The 17787-nt window shown below is 39.5% G+C and overlaps 3 protein-coding genes across 3 annotated transcripts; all 3 read left to right on the top strand.

Annotated features, from left to right (window-relative positions):
• Window positions 1-6567: 6567 nt before the first annotated feature.
• LOC131020060 (uncharacterized) lies at window positions 6568-7820 on the top strand. The gene has a single exon (XM_057948701.1). The coding sequence runs from the start codon at window positions 7045-7047 to the stop codon at window positions 7708-7710; it is 666 nt and encodes a 221-aa protein (XP_057804684.1). The 5' UTR covers window positions 6568-7044; the 3' UTR covers window positions 7711-7820.
• Window positions 7821-7835: 15 nt separating this feature from the next.
• On the top strand, window positions 7836-8765 carry LOC131023220 (uncharacterized). The gene has a single exon (XM_057952761.1). It carries the CDS (start codon window positions 7836-7838, stop codon window positions 8763-8765), a length of 930 nt encoding a protein of 309 aa, XP_057808744.1.
• A 6195-nt stretch (window positions 8766-14960) lies between these two features.
• Window positions 14961-16924, top strand: LOC131023218 (protein FAR1-RELATED SEQUENCE 5-like). Its single transcript, XM_057952760.1, has 2 exons — window positions 14961-15361; window positions 15499-16924. The coding sequence occupies exons 1-2, from the start codon at window positions 14961-14963 to the stop codon at window positions 16922-16924; spliced, it is 1827 nt and encodes a 608-aa protein (XP_057808743.1).
• The last annotated feature ends 863 nt before the right edge of the window (window positions 16925-17787 follow it).

Here is a 17787-nt window from a genome sequence, read left to right as displayed (position 1 = left end):
TGATGAGACCTTGGGAATTTACGTATAGCAATAAGATCAGGCACACCTAGAGGTTGCTACAAAGCATCAGGTAATGTTGTGGTGTTTAAGGAAAGATTGTGTGTGTTCACACGATGAACAATTCAGAGATGAGATAATGAGCGAAGCTCATGACACGCCATATACTGGCCACCCGGGAAGCATAAAATGACAAAGACTTGAAAGAAGAATTCCGATGGAAAGATATAGCTACACTTGTTGAGAGATGCCTAGCATGCCAACGAGTGAAGGCTTTGCACCATAGACCATATGGAAAATTACAACCATTTGAGATCTCATAATGGGAGTTAGAGCACTTTGCAACAGATGTCGTGACTAGTTTACGAAGTTGAAAAGTGGGAGTGCTGCCATCTGGGTAATAGTGGAGCGACTTGCGAAATGAGCTCGTTTTATATCAATACCGATCACATACGGATCAGACAAATTAGGACAATTATATGTTTGAAAAATTGTGCGTTCCACAGTATGCTCGTGTCAATCACTTTGGACTGAGATTCGAAGTTTACATCTAGATTCTGTATGAACTTGTAGAAGAAATTAGGCACAAGGTTAAATTTCAGTACCACCTTTTGCCCACAAACATATAGATGGTTGAGAGAATAATTCAGACTCTCGAAGATACGTTAAAAGTAGTACAAGGCAAAGGTGAAAGTGATGAACAGTGATGTCATTGATTGAGTAATTGCCTACAATAATAGTTATCAGGCAACAATCAATATGGCGCCTTATGAGGCAATGCATGGAAGAAAATATAGATCACCACTCTACTGAGATAAAGTAGGTGTAAGGAGAATTTTAGGACCAGACACGATGAATGAGATGATTGAGATAGTCTGACAGAAATCAAGATGAGGGAGTACCCAGAACTTTTTTTGCAATGATATGCAAATTTCGGGACGAAATTTTTGTTAAGAGGGGTAGTATGTAGTAGCCCGCTATTTTATTTTATGATTAAGAGCAATAAATGCAATATTTATTTTTACATCTTTCAGTTGATTTTAATCCAGTGATTAATATTCAGTTAATTCAGCTAAGAGTTCTGAATTAGATGTCATTACCTGAGATGACCACGATTGAATTATTGAGTAGTCAATGATTTATTTCAGAATGATAATTGACTTAGCGAAGTCAAGTTATTATTTTATTTGTAATCAAAATATTATTTCTATTTATTTAACTTTATTACTTGAGTCGTGAGTTTACTCCGAATTGTGAAGTGAATTAAATCTATGGATACAATTTAGATTCATTCTACGAGTATCACGATATTAGTAAGGCAGGAAATCAAATATCGAATAACAAGATTTATTGCTTCTGTTTATACTTCACTTTACAAACCCCTATATATATATATATATATATATATATATATATATATATATATATTTTTACTTATCTATCAGCATTTAAAGAGTGAGATAAGGGAAAGAAAAAAATGCACTGCACGCCTGCTCAGCTCCACGCCTATTGTATCTTTTTGACTCCAGCCATTTTGCACATTTTTGACTAAAACAAGTGTGCATTTCACACCCGAACACCTTCATTTTGTTCCAGACTTCAGCAGCTATTAATCTCCATTTCGTTCCCATTCCACACTTAGAAAGTTCAGGACAGTAGGGGCCTTCATACATTCTCTGCCAGGAGGTAAACTTCTTTAACTCTCTTCAACTCCTCCAAGATTTCACCTACATTAGTGGAAAGAACATTCATTTCAGTTCAGTTCAATCATTCCAGTTCGTTAAACTCAACGGCAATCAGCCAACCAACAGTCATTCCCAAGGTATTAATTCTATTTCAGATATCCATTCCAGTAAGCATTCATACCATAGCATAAGCAATTCCAGATGATATAAGACTCTCATAAGCATGATAGACATAACAGACGCAGGCTTTATCATGTAAGAACACCAACCACTATTGTTGAGCAAGTGCCAATAAGAATTCGAGTTTGAACGAGTATAGTTTGAATTTACACAAAACAAGAAGAGATTACGCCTTGTCTTTAATTCGCGTTGAGAGCCGATAGAAAGAGAGTCGAGTTTTTACTTAGCTTTAGGTTGAGTGGTAGTGGACTGTCGGAGCTCTGCGACTCACGGCGACGACGGCTCCGGGAGAGGCGGCTGCCGGACTCTTACTGTTAACAGCAGCGGCTGGCGGCGGCGCTCCCAGGCGGCGGCGTTACCTCAGCAGCGACGACGTCCGGCGATAGAACTCCAGGCCGCGACCCGGCGAAATAGCAGCGGTAGTTGGTGGCGTGGCTCGAACCTTCGACTCCGGAGGTAGCAGCAACGGCGGACCCCCCCTGCTCGCCGGAAATCGCACAGCAGCAGCGGCGGTGCTCGCCGGTTCCGCGGCGGTGGCAGATCGAAGCAGCGGCGGCGCTCTCGATTTGGGGATCTGCTCGTACAACGGTGAAGAGGGGGTTTAGGGCGAGGAGGCGGCGCGGTCAACAGCTGAACGCCGGCCACGCCGGCAGCTGGAACAACCGGAGAAGGAAGCGGTGGCGGCGGACGCCTCGATTGAAGGTAGATCGAGGGAGGAGAAGGTTGAGTGTGATTTAGGAGAGATCAGAGAGAGAGAGAGGATAAGGAGGAAGAGGCAGGTGCGGCCACGCCGGACCTAGGCACGGCGGCAGCCGACGCCGGTCGGAGCAGAGAAGGAGCTCGACTGATTTTGAAGAAGGGCTCGACTGATTCTGGGAGAAGGAGCTCTCGGCTGATATTTGAGAGGAGAGGGTGCCGACTGTTTTGAAAAAGAGAGAGAGAGACTAAATTGGGCCAACTGATTTTGGGCTTCTTCCCTTATACTCGAAATTGGGCCTTTAATTTATTTAATTTGGGCTGGTTTAAATCCTTGAATTGGACCTTGATTAATTATTTCTTTGGGCCGAGTTTATTTATATTAAAGCCCAACTGCATTTTATTAATCGGGCTGCTGTATTATCTTAGCTGGGCCTTGATCGTTTAATTTATTTATTTGAGCCCAACCAATCAATTATTTATTCGTGGGACCAAGATTTATTTAATTACTTGAACCAATGAATTATTTCAATCGGGCCTTTTATATTAATTATTAAGGCCACTTCCACTTAATTAATTATTAGGCTGTCTTATGTTGGACCTTTTAATTATTCGAATTTATAACATTACTTTTCCTTATTATTAAGCCCGATTAATTATGAGGTTATAAAGCGAATAAGCCTAGGTATTTATTTCTTTTCTATCGAATACAAGGAGCATGATTTATTTAATTGGCGGATTAGAACACCCTGTAGAAAACGGATTAATTTTAGATAATTATCCGGCTTCATGAGATGAGACTTAGCTTTTGTTTAAATCCGATAGCCTGGATTAATAGTAAAATTTCCGATTATTATTTCAGAATAATAATTCATGCATAAGAGGATCATGCATCGTTAATTTCGTATTCTCATTATTTGAGGATTTTGCTCGAGCAGTATCTTATTTATATTCTTGTAATAAAGGTCAAGCACGAGATTAATAATCAGTCAATGAGCTACTGTACCACAGAAAGTTTCTATCAGGTGGGTTTATTTTCATATATATCAAATGAGTTTAAATGTTACGTTCAAGCAAGTTATTTCATGACTAAATTAATTGAAGTTATTTCAAATATTGTCTTGCCATAAAATGTTTCAATTTCAGTATGATATCTATCTGATGTGGCTTTTATCATGTAATCGAATTCGGGTCTTGAGCAGTTGATAGCTATCCTGCCAGGGCTAGTGTACACCAGTGACCGTGAGTCATCTAGCGGGTTGGCCGGTCAAGTGACCGTGAGAGGTGGCCACCTCTCCGGCACACAGTTCCAGATATGATAGATTACAAGAGAACTTAGACTGCAGTCGAACTTTAAGAATCACAACTGAATTTTTGTAAGCTTGGGCCTTTTTAGCGAAAAACCCCTTGCTGTACTGTTTATGATGGCATGACAATTTAAATCTTTACGAAGCATGTTATATTTCATAGTAGGCATATGTGCCCACTGAGTACCTTTGTACTCAAGCCCTGCATATATTTCTAAATGTGCAGGTTGAGCAGCTACCGATGGTGATGAAGTGACGAGCGGGGTTTTTTTTGTCTTATTATGTATTAATGAACTCTAGGGATACATGTCTTCATACATGTAATCAGAACCTTATTCCGCTGCGTACTCAGAAGTTTTATGTTATTTTGGCTAAGTCGGAGTTATCCGAACTTACTAGTTATTTGAGTTTATACGACTAAACCTCCGTCATATTATAAATATCCCTTTTGTTAACAATGATGAAATGTGATCCTTCCTTGTTTGATTATTCCCCTTTCCACCCCGCTTCTAATCTCCCTCCATTAGTCACGGTTTCCCGGCTTAATTATCCTTAATTAGGTCCGATCGTGACATGAGTGAAGGAAATGATTGTTGTCGATATGTAATCTTTCGTGAGGCATTTGTGCTTTCGGTTGAGTCTAGTGGTTTCGGATGGATCTGTGCCGAATCATGGACAGTAGGGGCCTAACGGGTGATCTCCGTTCGGTAAAAGGTTGTCCATGTCAAGCAAAGACCATGATATACCAGGGCGTGGCAACCGGTATACCTACGACCGAGTAGCTGAGCAACACCAACAAAAGAGGTTGTAGATCCGGAAAGCAAGGAAATGATTGATGAGATACATTGTCCTTCCTTGGTCTTGGACTTCTCTAGTGATTACCCATCAACTTGATTGTGTGGCATTTGTTTGGGAGTCAATTTCTCGCAAGTTTGGATGATCTTCCATATGTGCAAGAACCTAAAGTCCTTGTTCTTTGGATCATCGTTTCTTTATGATTTTTTGCCACCTCCAGTACATCATTATCGGATTGTTCGCTCGCTCGATTGCTCTATAAATTATTGTAGATACCTACCCACTTATTAATATATATATATGGATTGATTTTATAGTAATGATTTTTTACCTGAGAGTAATTTCGTGCACCAGTTCCGTCTGGCTTCCACTCGATGTAAAGGCAATATTTTTCTCCCAAAAATCTCTTATTTTTTGTTGATTGTCAATTATGGAGTCGGTGCTGATATTGTACCAAGCTTTTGCAAGAATGACGTCTTTCATCAAGTGTTCATTTGCCTTTGAAGTGGGTTTACCAACGTCGTCGACAACATCATCATTATCATTAGCGAGTAGAATTTGTGTAGAATGCTGAGGAAACTGGGAGCTATTTTGTTGATATTGGTTTGGTGGAGGCATGAAATAGTTAGAATGAATGTTGGATGCAAATTGTGGAGGAAAATTCGATCAAGTAAGAGAGTTGAATGAAAATTGTTGAAGAAAATTCGAACTCCAGGAGAGTTGAATAGAAATTGTCGCGGAAAATTTGAAGATATTTGATAGTTGTATGAAAATTGTTGTTATGGGTAAGACAATTGATGATATTGTGAATTACGGGTGCCACGGTTAGCCCAGAACCGGCGGGGCGACCCTGAACCGGCTCGAAAGTCAACGGTCCGGGCCCAGACCGTTGACCACAGGCCGGTTCCAGGACCGGCCCGCCAAGGAGCTCGGTCCGGTTACGGTTCAAGGAGAGGGTGGACCGCGGCCCGCCGGGCCAGCCCGCCAGTTCGGCCCGGAACCGTCGGGCCGGGCCAAATTTTTATTTTTTTTAAATTTTATATTCAAATCCTACATATTTTAATGTAGGATAATTTTAACTAAATGTAGTTTCACTATTTATAGTGAATCCTACATTTTTCAATGTGGATAATGTAGCTTCACTATTTATAGTGTACTACACATGGTAGAGAATCCTACATTTTTCAATGTGAGATAATTTCAACTTAATGTGGCTTCACTATCTATAATGTACTACACATTGTAAAGAATCCTACATTTTTCAATGTGTGCTCACTCAACCTAACTTATAAATATATAACTTATATTCATATAATAACTTATAACTTATAAATATATAACTTATAAATATGTAACTTATAACTTATAAGGTCTAGGGATCAATTAGTCATTTAGTTAGTATTAGTTAGTTTACTTATTCAATTTTGAAGATTATGTAATTTGTATCCTTGTAATATTTTTTTGGTACATAGAATAAATTCAATAAAGATATCTATTTTTATGAATTCATTTGAATTTTTGATTCTCAATGTGTTAATTGTTTTTCCTTTATTTTATTTCAATTCAATTGTCATTTAAAAAAAAGATGACATAAAAAATATTATTATATTATTAAGATTTTTAAGTTGAGTAAATTTGAAAATTATTTTACTTGGTAACTTGAGTAATTACAAGCTTTAAAAAATACAACATATATTTAAAAATTATATATTTATATGACAATAGTATATAAGTTATTAAGAAATTTAAGACTTTAAGTTGAGTAATTTTAACACTTTAAGTTTTTAACATCATAATTTATAAAACTATATAGTATAAGTTGAGTAATTTTAATATTTTTTTCAACATTTGTAAAGTAAAAACTATTACATGAGTATAAGTTATAAATTACAAGTTTTTTCTCCCTGTTGAGATCCCTCGCTCTGTGCTTATTTTTCTGGTTTTTCCTGACTTTACCACCCCCATGGAAGATCAAATGGCCGAACTAAACTTATCCACCGAAGATGATGAAATCCTACTCGACGACGATGCTACTGGAGATTCCACGGTTGATGTCGATCTTTGTCTGGTAGGCCGGGAAAGGAGTCTTCGTGAAGGATATCGGCCAGGGACGCTTTATCTTTCAATTTTTCCACGAGATTGATGTGAAAAGGGTCTACGAAGGCGGACCATGGGCCTTTGGTAACTTTCCTCTTATTCTCCATCGCTTGAAAAGGGGGGAATTCTCTCACAACGTCCCCCTGGATATCCTCCCTTTTTGGGTCCAAATACATGACCTTCCGGCAGGTTATTTAACGGAGGGAGTTGGCCTTCTTCTGGGAAACTTCATCGGCACGTACTTGGAGTACGATAGTACTAACTCTACAGGAGTGTGGCGTCAATATATGCGTGTCAGGGTGGGGATACGTGTCTCGGAACCTCTCAAACGTTTCAAAAGGATCAAGCAAAAAGAGGGCTCATCCTTCGTTGTCAACTTCAGATATGAGAGGCTGAATATTTTTTGTTTTCTCTGCGGGAGACTTGGACACTCAGAACACTTTTGCGACCTCAGGTTCAATACCGATACCAAGGATAAGGAAAGGGAATGGGGTATCTGGCTTAAGACTGCGGACCGGCGTGGCGTGAATTTAGCCGGAGATAAGTGGTTACGGACGAAGGATGTGAGTGGAAACCCTAGCACGGAGGCGGCGGCGGCTAGGGTTCCACACACGCCGTCAAGATCCGAATTGAAAAGGAAAGAGCAAGAAAACCGAGATTTGATTATACCAAATAATAACTCTCTTAATGAGGAGGACATAATCCCACCTTTCCCTCAACGGCTTCAGTTACAAGAAATATGTCATGCAAATCATGCAAGAGTTTCAATGCAGATCGACGACAACTCCCTGAGTGGCTTTGATGAGAGGAAACAGCGTCGCGGTGCCGACTCCGCATTTCTGATTACTAACCCTACATCTGACGTTTTTCCCACAGGGTTCCCCGAGGATGGCTCAGATGAACAACTTTACCTAACGGCGGGCCCCGGTGTCGGGGTCGGCCGATCCCAATGAATGCCTTGAGCTGGAACTGTAGGGGGCTCGGCCAGCCCCTTGCGGTTCCCACTTTGCGTGAACTCACGCAAGTTCACAGGCCGAACTTCATCTTCTTTTGTGAAACCTTATCTCACCGTTCCCGCATGGAGGAGATTCGTGCCCGTCACAATTTCGAAGGGTGCTTGGTGGTGGATAGTGTTGGTAGAAGTGGAGGACTCTGTATGTTGTGGAAGTCCAACACTTCTTGTACTCTCATCGGTTACTCTCGCAATCACATAGACTTACACATTATGGATGTTAATGGTGAGTGGAGGCTCACTGGTTTTTATGGATTCTCGGAAAGACACAAACGACGGGATTCATGGAATTTACTTCGACGTCTTGCTGGAATCAGCTCTCTCCCTTGGTTTATTATTGGCGACTTCAACGATCTCCTTGACCCGGGAGATAAACAGGGTCGTGTTCACCACCCGAACTGGCTCTTCGAGGGCTTTCGCTCAGCTACTCTTGACTGTGGCCTCTCTGACTTACCGCTGCATGGTTATCCATTCACTTGGTCGAGGGGTTTGAACTCTAATAATTTCGTGGAGGAAAGGTTGGACCGCGGAATGGCCTTTACGCCCTGGAAGACCTTGTTCCCTAATGCTACTCTCTGTTCTTTGTTAGCTCCAATGTCGGACCACACTCCGATTCTTCTGAAATGCCAAGGTCTCCAGCCTCCCGCTCATCACAAGAGATTCTGGTTTGAAAACAAATGGTGCTTGGAACCGAATTTTCCCCATATTGTCTGTGATTGTTGGACAAATCTCCGTGGGATAACGATCACGGAGCGTCTCACAGCTGTATCTGATTCAATCTCCACGTGGGCTGCTCACCTCCGTCGCAATGAGCAGGCTGATAAGACACGACTGCAGAAGAAGATTCAGTCGCTCCAAGGTCGACACGATACTTTATCTATGCAACAAAAGCAAAGTGCTCGAAAAGAGTTGGCAGCCGTTTACCTTCGGGAGGAAACTCATTGGAAACAACAAGCAAAACAGCATTGGCTCAAGGATGGTGATTACAACTCATAGTTCTTCCACGCTATGGCCTCTGCGCGGAAAAAGTCTAATACCATTGGAAGATTTCAACGAGACGATGGTAGCTGGACCACGACCAATGAAGAAAAATAGGAGGCTGCCCGCCTATACTTTGAGAATCTCTTTGATAATTCCAATGCCCACATGGATTTCCACCATGCCTTAGACAGGCTGACGCCGCTCATCGACCAAACCATGAATGATGATCTGAACCGGGCCTTTCATCCGGAAGAGTTTAAAACCGCCATCTCTCAAATGCAGCCCGACAATTCGACGGGGCCTGACGGGTTTAATCCAAAAATTTTCTAGAATTTCTGGAACGTGATCGGTCCTGATATGTTTTACGATGCTTTCCCGGAGAAGTTTAACCACACCCTGGTAACACTTATTCCCAAAGTGACCACGCCATCTAACATGAAGGACCTCCGCCCTATTGCTCTTTCCAATGTTTTATACTCCATATGTCCACAATTTAATGCCCCACTTGCCTTTAAAAATCTGTCCACAATTTAATGCCCTATTCTGCTTTTTGTACCCTTTTACTCTTCTTCTTTTTCTATATTTACTACCCTTTGCCACTAATGGACCCACCTTAAAACACATTTATCATTTTTATATTCTATATTTACTACAGTTTATCACTAGTGGACCCACTCACAACACCTTTATCACTTTAGTCAACTACCCTTATATTTCATCCACATCACCTTTTTCAGTTTTCTTAGTCACCGTGCCCACACCCAAATAGGGCATTAAATTGTGGACGGAGGGAGTACAAAATTATTTCTAAAGTGTTGTGTAACAGGCTTAAGAGAGCTCTCCCACACCTCATTGATCGGGCTCAGTTGGCCTTTGTAGAAGGGCGACTCATTCAAGACAACATCCTTATTGCTTTTGAGGCGATACACTCCATGAAAAGGAAAACTCGGGGAAAATATGGCTCGCTTGCTCTTAAAATCGATATAAGCAAGCCTTATGATCGAGTGGACTGGAGCTATTTAGATGTTGTCTTGCGAAGGCTCGGTTTCTGTGATAAATGGCGAGGATGGATGAATCTTTGTGTACGTACCGTTACCTACGATATTCTTGTTAATGGTGCTTCTGTGGGGCTTATCATCCCGGGGAGAGGATTACGGCAAGGTGATCCACTCTCCCCATATCTCTTCATTCTTTGTGCTGAAGGCCTCTCAGCTTTGATCAAACACGAAACAGACCGAGGGAATCTCCACGGGCTACAGATTGGACGTGGGGGACCTAAAATTTCCCACCTTATGTTTGCTGATGACTGTGTCTTCTTCTGCTGTGCTTCCACGACCGAATGTGCTATTTTTAAAAGGGTGCTGGGCGACTATGAGGCCGGGTCGAGGTAGGCTATTAATTATCAAAAGTCAAGGATTTTTTTCTCCTCCAACGTGAGCACTGGAGACCGCCAATCCATATCTTCCATCCTTGGTGTTAGTGCTCCGCTAAACACTGGAAGGTACCTTGGGTTGCCTTCGTTAGTGGGCCGAAAGAAGCGAGACATTTTCCAATATTTGCGGGAGAGGATGTGGAATCGAATTCAGAGATGGAATGGAAAGAAATTATCAAAGGCAGGGAAGGAAATTCTTATCAAGGGAGTCGCTCAGGCCATTCCGATGTTTTGCATGGCCATCTTTGCCTTACCTGCCAGCTTGACAGATGAGTTGGAGAGATTGCTGAATAAGTTCTGGTGGGGAAACCAAAGCAACATTGGGAAAGGCATCAATTGGATGAGGTGGGAGAAGCTTTGTGTTGATAAAAATCTTGGAGGACTTGGCTTTCGAAGCCTCCAACTTCTTAATACAGCTATGCTCAGGAAAATAGGATGGCGGCTCATTGACGATCCGAAGGCCCTTGTGTGTCGAGTTTTTAAAGATAAGTATTTCCCGAACGACGATTTTTTGACGGCAAGAGTTGGTCACCGCCCTAGTTATGTTTGGCGCAGTATCTGCTCGGCACAAGATCTGGTTCGCCGGAGCGTTAGATGGCGCATTGGTGATGGTAGCAGTGTTCGTGTGTTTGAGGATCCCTAGCTCCGACAGGCCCCAAACTTTTGGGTAACTTCTCCCTGCCCTCCTGAATTTTCGGGCCTGAGGGTTCATGACATTATGGTTCCAGGTTCTAGGCGGTGGGATGTGGATTTTTTGCACGGCCTTGTGAATAATGCTGAGCTTCGGGATATTACCAGTATCCCGCTTCTTCCTAATCAAAGCCATGACAGGATCATTTGGCACTTCTCCGACAACGGGCGGTATTATGTGAAAACGGCTTATAATCTGGCTAGTTCCCTCACCCTCGATGAGTCCTTTGGGATGGAGGGACATTGGAGAAATCTTTGGAAGACTGAGGTACCCCCAAAGGTCCGTCACTTTATCTGGAGAGCGGCACGGAACAATCTCCCGTCAAAAGATAATCTTTCGACGCGAAGAGTGGCTGTGGGGGGGTGAGTGTGTGATCTGCGGGAGTGGCTACGAAAACCTTTGACACTTGTTTTTCTACTGCCCTTTTGCCGAAGCTTGCTGGAGAGCTAGTAATTTGGCCACTTTCATCGACAATATCACCAATTCTAATGAGTCTTTCAGCAATGCTCTTTTCTCGATTGTTGAGGATAAGAATGGAGACCGAAAATCGCAGGTATGCATGATTTTGTGGCAGATTTGGAGAGATTAGAAACAAAGTGGTGTGGAAATGAGTCTTCCCAAATCCCATGCAATCTGTGGAGTTGGTTGCTGTTAGTAGGAGCGAATGGCTTTCTGCTCGGAAGCCAAGCACTGAACGGTCTGCTCCCTTTTCCTCGCCTTACTCTTGTCGGGGCTGGCACATCATGCCGGCAGGGGAAGTGTTATGTAATGTTGATGCCGCCTTCTTCACCGACAGTAACTCTATGGGGCTCGGAATGGTGATTCGGGACCATGATGGGTCGTTCCTTGCTGGTCAATCTCTTCATATTTCAGGGGTGCACAGAATTGAGGAGGGACAACTAATGGGCATTAAAGAGGCGCTCTCCTGGATCAAAGAGAAAGGCTACGTGCAGGGGACTTTGGAGTCGGATTGTAAACGTGCGTGCGACGTGCTAGCCTCGACAAACAGGAACATTTCTGAGATTGGGGTGATTGCTAGCGTTTGTCGTGATATTCTAGATACTCTCCCGGGTTTTCGCGTACAACACATTAAGAGGAATAAAAATGAGATTGCTCATTGTTTTGCTAAAGTTTCGAGAGATTTTTCTTCACACCATGTTTGGAATGAACCTCCGGCCTTTGTGGTGGGTCATTTCCATATCCCATGCTCATGTGATCAATAAATCGGTCTCTCGTTTTCTAAAAAAAAAGGTTATAAATTACAAGTTATATATTTATAAGTTATAAGTTATATATTACATGAATATAAGTTATATATTTATAAGTTAGGATGAGTGATCCCACATTGAAAAATGTAGTATTCTTTACAATGTGTAGTACACTATAGATAGTGAAGCTACATTAAGTTGAAATTATCCCACATTGAAAAATGTAGGATTCTCTACCATGTGTAGTATACTAAAACAATGAAGCTATATTATCCCACATTGAAAAATGTAGGATTCTCTACCATGTGTAGTACACTATAAATAGTGAAGCTACATTTAGTTGAAATTAACACAAATCATTTAATTTTATTAAAAAATACAAAAAAAAGTAAAAAACCGGGAACTGCCGATTTTCGGCCCGGCCCGGCCCGTAACCGTCGGTTTCGGGCCCAAAAATCGGCCCGCCCAGAGACCCTAAGGGCCGGTTCAGGTTCCAGCATTCCGGTGGCCCAAAACCGGCGGGCCGTGGCCCGATGGCACCACTATTGTGAATATGGAAAATAGAAACCTCCAAAACTTTGGGAGTTTCAATTACTAGAATTCGAATTTTGCGAGTTCGATATGCTATTTTGCTCGTTGTGAAAATAAAGTGAAAAAAAGGAAGAAGATTGAAATGTTGGAGAGTAGTGTGAAAATGTAAAATTTGAACTATATATAAAGGATTTCTGAAAATAAACATTACATGTATAGAAATAGCCATTAGAAATAATGTTAGAGTATATTTATTATAAATAGTCTTTAGATATATAAAATAATTAAAAATATTTATTGCGTAACTTATAAATAAAATACAAAAAAAATGCATGCACAAAAACATAAAAAAACATGAAGAAAGTTGTCATATTTCAAAAAAAAAAAAAGAAATACGTCGACGCCCCCACGCGTATGTAGACAACACACACGCGAGCGAGTATCTAACACGTGTAACCAACTGGAGGGCAGACTGTAGGGTTGTAAACGAATTGAATATTTTTGCTCGATTCGATATTCGATTCGAAATTTTGATATTCGTATTTAAAATTATTCGATTCGTATTCATTTACAAATATTCGATTCGATTATTAAACGAATCGAATATGAAATTTTGATATTCGATTCGATATTCGCAGGTATTCGATTCGATAATGAAATAAATTATATATATATATATATATATATATATATATATATATATATATATATATATGGAGAGGTTCAAATAAGAACCACTAAATAAAATTAGAACAGAGAACCATTTTAAACCATTTGATCATCAAGATCTACGGTGGATGTATCATCTTGGTGGATGAATGCAGATCCTGGGTTCGAATCCTGAAGGGAGCAAAAAATTTATTATTTTCGGATGCATTAAATTTAATAGCGAATGCATTAATTTATATAGTAGATGCATTGATTTTAATGGTTCTTATGTTCTCACGATAAGTGTGGTTCTCACTATAACCGCACCCTATATATATATATAGGGGAGAGTTCAACAAGAACATAAATATTTGCAAAGTCTAGAGTCATAATCTCGTTCGTTTATTTCGTTGGATCTGATGGTGGTCAATTAATGTGATTTTATGCGTATAAATATTTGCATAAGGTTAACTTAGTATTTTCATAGATTTGTAACCGTAGCTTACCATCATAATAACATATCAAATCTTTTTTTTTTATGGTAGATTTGTTCGACAAATACGTTTTTTTGCAATGTATTACCATTAATGCATACATTCTCTGTAAACCCAGTGTCTCTCCAAAAAAATCTTAGGTATTCCATTGAAGAAGAATCACATAATAGAGATTCTTAATATGAGTGACGAAGGTATGTCCATATTACCTTTCTAGATTTTCATATGATTGTATGGGAAATATATAATTCTTTTTCAGTAATGCAATCTTATATGCAAAACCACTAAACACAGCAAATTTGTAACGAACAATATTTATATGTTATATACACAGATCGAGAAAACATTTTTTTCATCAGTTTCAATCTTCTCCATAAGTATCCCTTACCCTTTGATCTGTAAAAAATTCATTCACTTTATTTTATTTCGAAAGTATGCCTTTCCCTTCGCATCACGTTTCATTGATTCTAATTGTGCAACAAATGGCATTGTAAACTTGTTAATAACTGTGATGAACTTTTATGGACTAAAGAGACGGAAATGAACTTTTAACAAATGGCATTCACTTTATGAACGTTTCATAAATAACTGGTATGAACTTTTATGGACTATCCATTTTCATTCGCATCACGGTTCATTGATTGTAATTATGCAACAAATGGCAATGTAAACTTTTTAGTAACTGTTATGAACTAAATGTCGAACAGTTCATTTTCTGTATCACATATCTCATTTTATGTCGAACTTGTTAATATATAATTCTTGTTCAGTAATACAATCTCATTTACTATCTTCGTAACCTTAATATATAAGGATCAGGAACCTTTTGTGCTAGCACACCAGAGAGGGAACTTTGTTTCCCTCAATGTCCAGAACCAATCAAACCATACCATGGACAGACGTTCGATACTTTACCAGAAGCAGTTGAATTTTACAAGGATTATGCCGCCTACTGTGGTTTCGAGACTCGGTTCAGCACTATCCACAGATCGGATGATGATACTATTACATACAAATTAATTGTTTGTAAGAGGGAAGAAGTGTGGGAAAAAAAATAAGGAACCTCTCATACGCTCAAAGAATGCAGGGTCAAAGAGACGGAAGACTACATCATGCAAGATTGATTGTAGGGCTCGTGTAATCTTCAAAATTACTACAGGAGGTCGGTACAAGCTTAGTGATTTTTTTGTGGGCCATACCCATTCTATGGTTCCTGAAGCTACACGACATTTGATGAGCAACTACAGGAATGTTGATGAATTCCAACAGATGTTCATAATTTCAGCTGTAAAAGCTAATATTGGGCCAATGCGTGCCTTTCGATTTTTCAGAGAGATTGTAGGCGATTATAAATCAGTTGGATGTACCGGCACCGACTTCAAGAACTTTGTAAGGGACCTGAAGGTATATTCGTTCGGATCAGATGCACATATGCTGTTGGAAACACTTAATAACAAACAGCAGTTAAGGGATGGATTTAAGTTTTTTCATGAGGTAGATGATGAAAAAAAATTGTGTCGCATTATCTGGGCGGATGACGTATCTGTTAAAAACTACAAGTTGTTTGGCGAGGCAGTTTCATTCGATGCTACTTATAACACCAACAGGTATTAGTCAAGATTCTGTGTCTATAATAATATGAATTCGATGTTTTTTTCATAAGCAACTGCCAACATTGTTCATAAGAAACTGTATAACAACAATTACATTATGCACTAATATTTTTCACTTTTCTCATATGCAGATACAAATTTATATTAACTCCTTTCACTGGTAAAGATAACCATGGTAGGTGCATCTCTTTTGCTGTGGCATTAATTAATCATGAAGATTCAGAGTCTTATGCATGGGTGTTGGAAAAGTTTGAGTTAATAATGGGAAATGCACCTCGTATTCTTATCACTGATCAAGACCCTGGTCTTAAGAAAGCTGTGGCATCAACTTGGAAAGAGACACGTCACAGGTTTTGTATGTGGCACATAAACATTAGAGTTGCTGAAAAGGTGCCACAGAGGTTGAGGGATGATACCGATTTTAAGTTAGTTTATGATAGGGTTGTGTGGAATGATAATGATGAACCAGAAGTTTTTGAGGAAAACTGGAATAACCTGATGGAAGAATACGATCTTACATCAAACAAATGGTTCTCTGACATGTATCAAGATCGTTCAATGTGGATACCCGCGTATTTCAGAGATGTACACATGAGTGGTCTATTTCGAACTACTTCAATGTCCGAGAGCGAGAATAGCTATTTCAAACGCTTTATCAACAAGAATTCTGATCTTGTGTTATTGTATACTAACTTTTGCAGTGGTCTTGACGCACAGAGATATAATTACAAGGAGGTAACCCATGCTGACGAGACCCGCTCTCCTAGGATGATGACAAATCTAGATATTGAACGTAACGCAGCTGTTGTGTACACAAACTCAGTGTTCAAGGATGTTCAAGAGCAGATTGACCATGCAAGCAAAGCATGTTCCATACGTAAGATGTATTCCCAAGGTGAGGAAGAGATTTATGTAGTCGAGGACAACATAGATGGTGAATTCATTGTTCGTTATGTGCGGCCCCATGACGATGTGTTATGTAGCTGCAACTTGTTCACTCGGAAAGGTACTCCTTGCATGCATATGTTTGTTGTGTTCAGGAACCTGAAACTTGATGCTATTCCTCAAAAGTACATTGTGAGGCGATGGTGCAAATTCAGTTTATTGTGTTCAGATGAATCCCTTGGGGAAGTGCGGGAAGAAGGTAGTAAGTCTACCTCAAATCTTGAGTTCCGTATTTTCAAAGTTGTTAGTGAAACCATTGGATGTGTAAGGGGAAACCAGGAGCTTTGCGATCAACTATACGATAATCTTATTCAAGTGAGGGACAAGTTTACTAACTTTGGGGCATCTGTGAACTCTTCAACATCAAAGAGCAGATTATTCAATGAATTTTATGGATCCACACCACCAGAATCTCCTTCCGTTTTTCCTCCAGATATTGTTAAGACTAAAGGGAGTGGTGCCGGTGGCCGAAGGAAATCTGAAAAAGAGAAGGCCATTATACTTGCACAGAAACCTTTGCGTCTTTGTAGGAAATGCAAAAAAAGAGTTCATCATGACTCAAGAAACTGCCCCACAAAGGAAGCCCCAACTGAAACTCTTAGTCCTTCATGATATTAGTTTTATTTTGTTGTTTCGAACTTCAACACACACTTCCAGTTTTGTTTTCGTCTGTTCTTAATCTCATAACGTCTTCATTATTTTTTTAGGTTGTGGAATTGCATTTAGCCTTTTTAAAAGGCTGAATATTGGGGGTTTGAAACATTGTTTTATCTTATAAATTTTACTCAATGTTCAATTACAAATGTTGAATATCGTGGGTGCATCGTTGTATTGACCAAAAAAAAAATATCCCCAAAATATCTGAATAATTTAATTAAAGTGATTTATCTAGAAATGTAGTTCGAAAATTATGCAAAGTTATATTATTTTAAATATGCGTAGAACGATATTTCACTTTGTTTTAATATCACAAATTTGTGTATGGATTTGTTATATTTTATTGGCGGATTTAGAGTCAATATCATTTTCTACAGAACTGATATCAAGTATTGACTAATTTTTAATGAATGATTCATTTTCTACAGAACTGATATCAATTATCGTTTTTCCTCCAGATATTGTTATTTAATGAACTGATATCAACCAGACTGTGATTAATTCTTAGTGGTATTCATTTAGTTCAAATAAATGCGCTTCATTTTATTCTTAATTACTTAATTGTTGTTATGAACATACATCCTAATATTTAGGTTGTTCAGTATGTTATGAAGATCAAATCTTGTGCGTCGATCTTGCTTAATATAACGATGATCAAATCTTGTTCATTTTATTCTTAATTACTTAATTGCTGTTATGAAGATCAAATCTTGTGCGTCGATCTTGCTTAATATAACGATGATCATTCGTCCATTAATTATTGTAATTTTTCTATATTTATTTATTTCCCTAATTACAACTAATCAAATCTCTTCCTC

This window comes from Salvia miltiorrhiza, chromosome 4 (assembly GCF_028751815.1).
Source record: "Salvia miltiorrhiza cultivar Shanhuang (shh) chromosome 4, IMPLAD_Smil_shh, whole genome shotgun sequence".
NCBI classification, from domain to species: Eukaryota; Viridiplantae; Streptophyta; class Magnoliopsida; order Lamiales; family Lamiaceae; genus Salvia; species Salvia miltiorrhiza.
The sequence above is the reverse complement of the archived record's forward strand: the minus strand, read 5'-3'. Positions and strand labels throughout refer to the sequence as shown.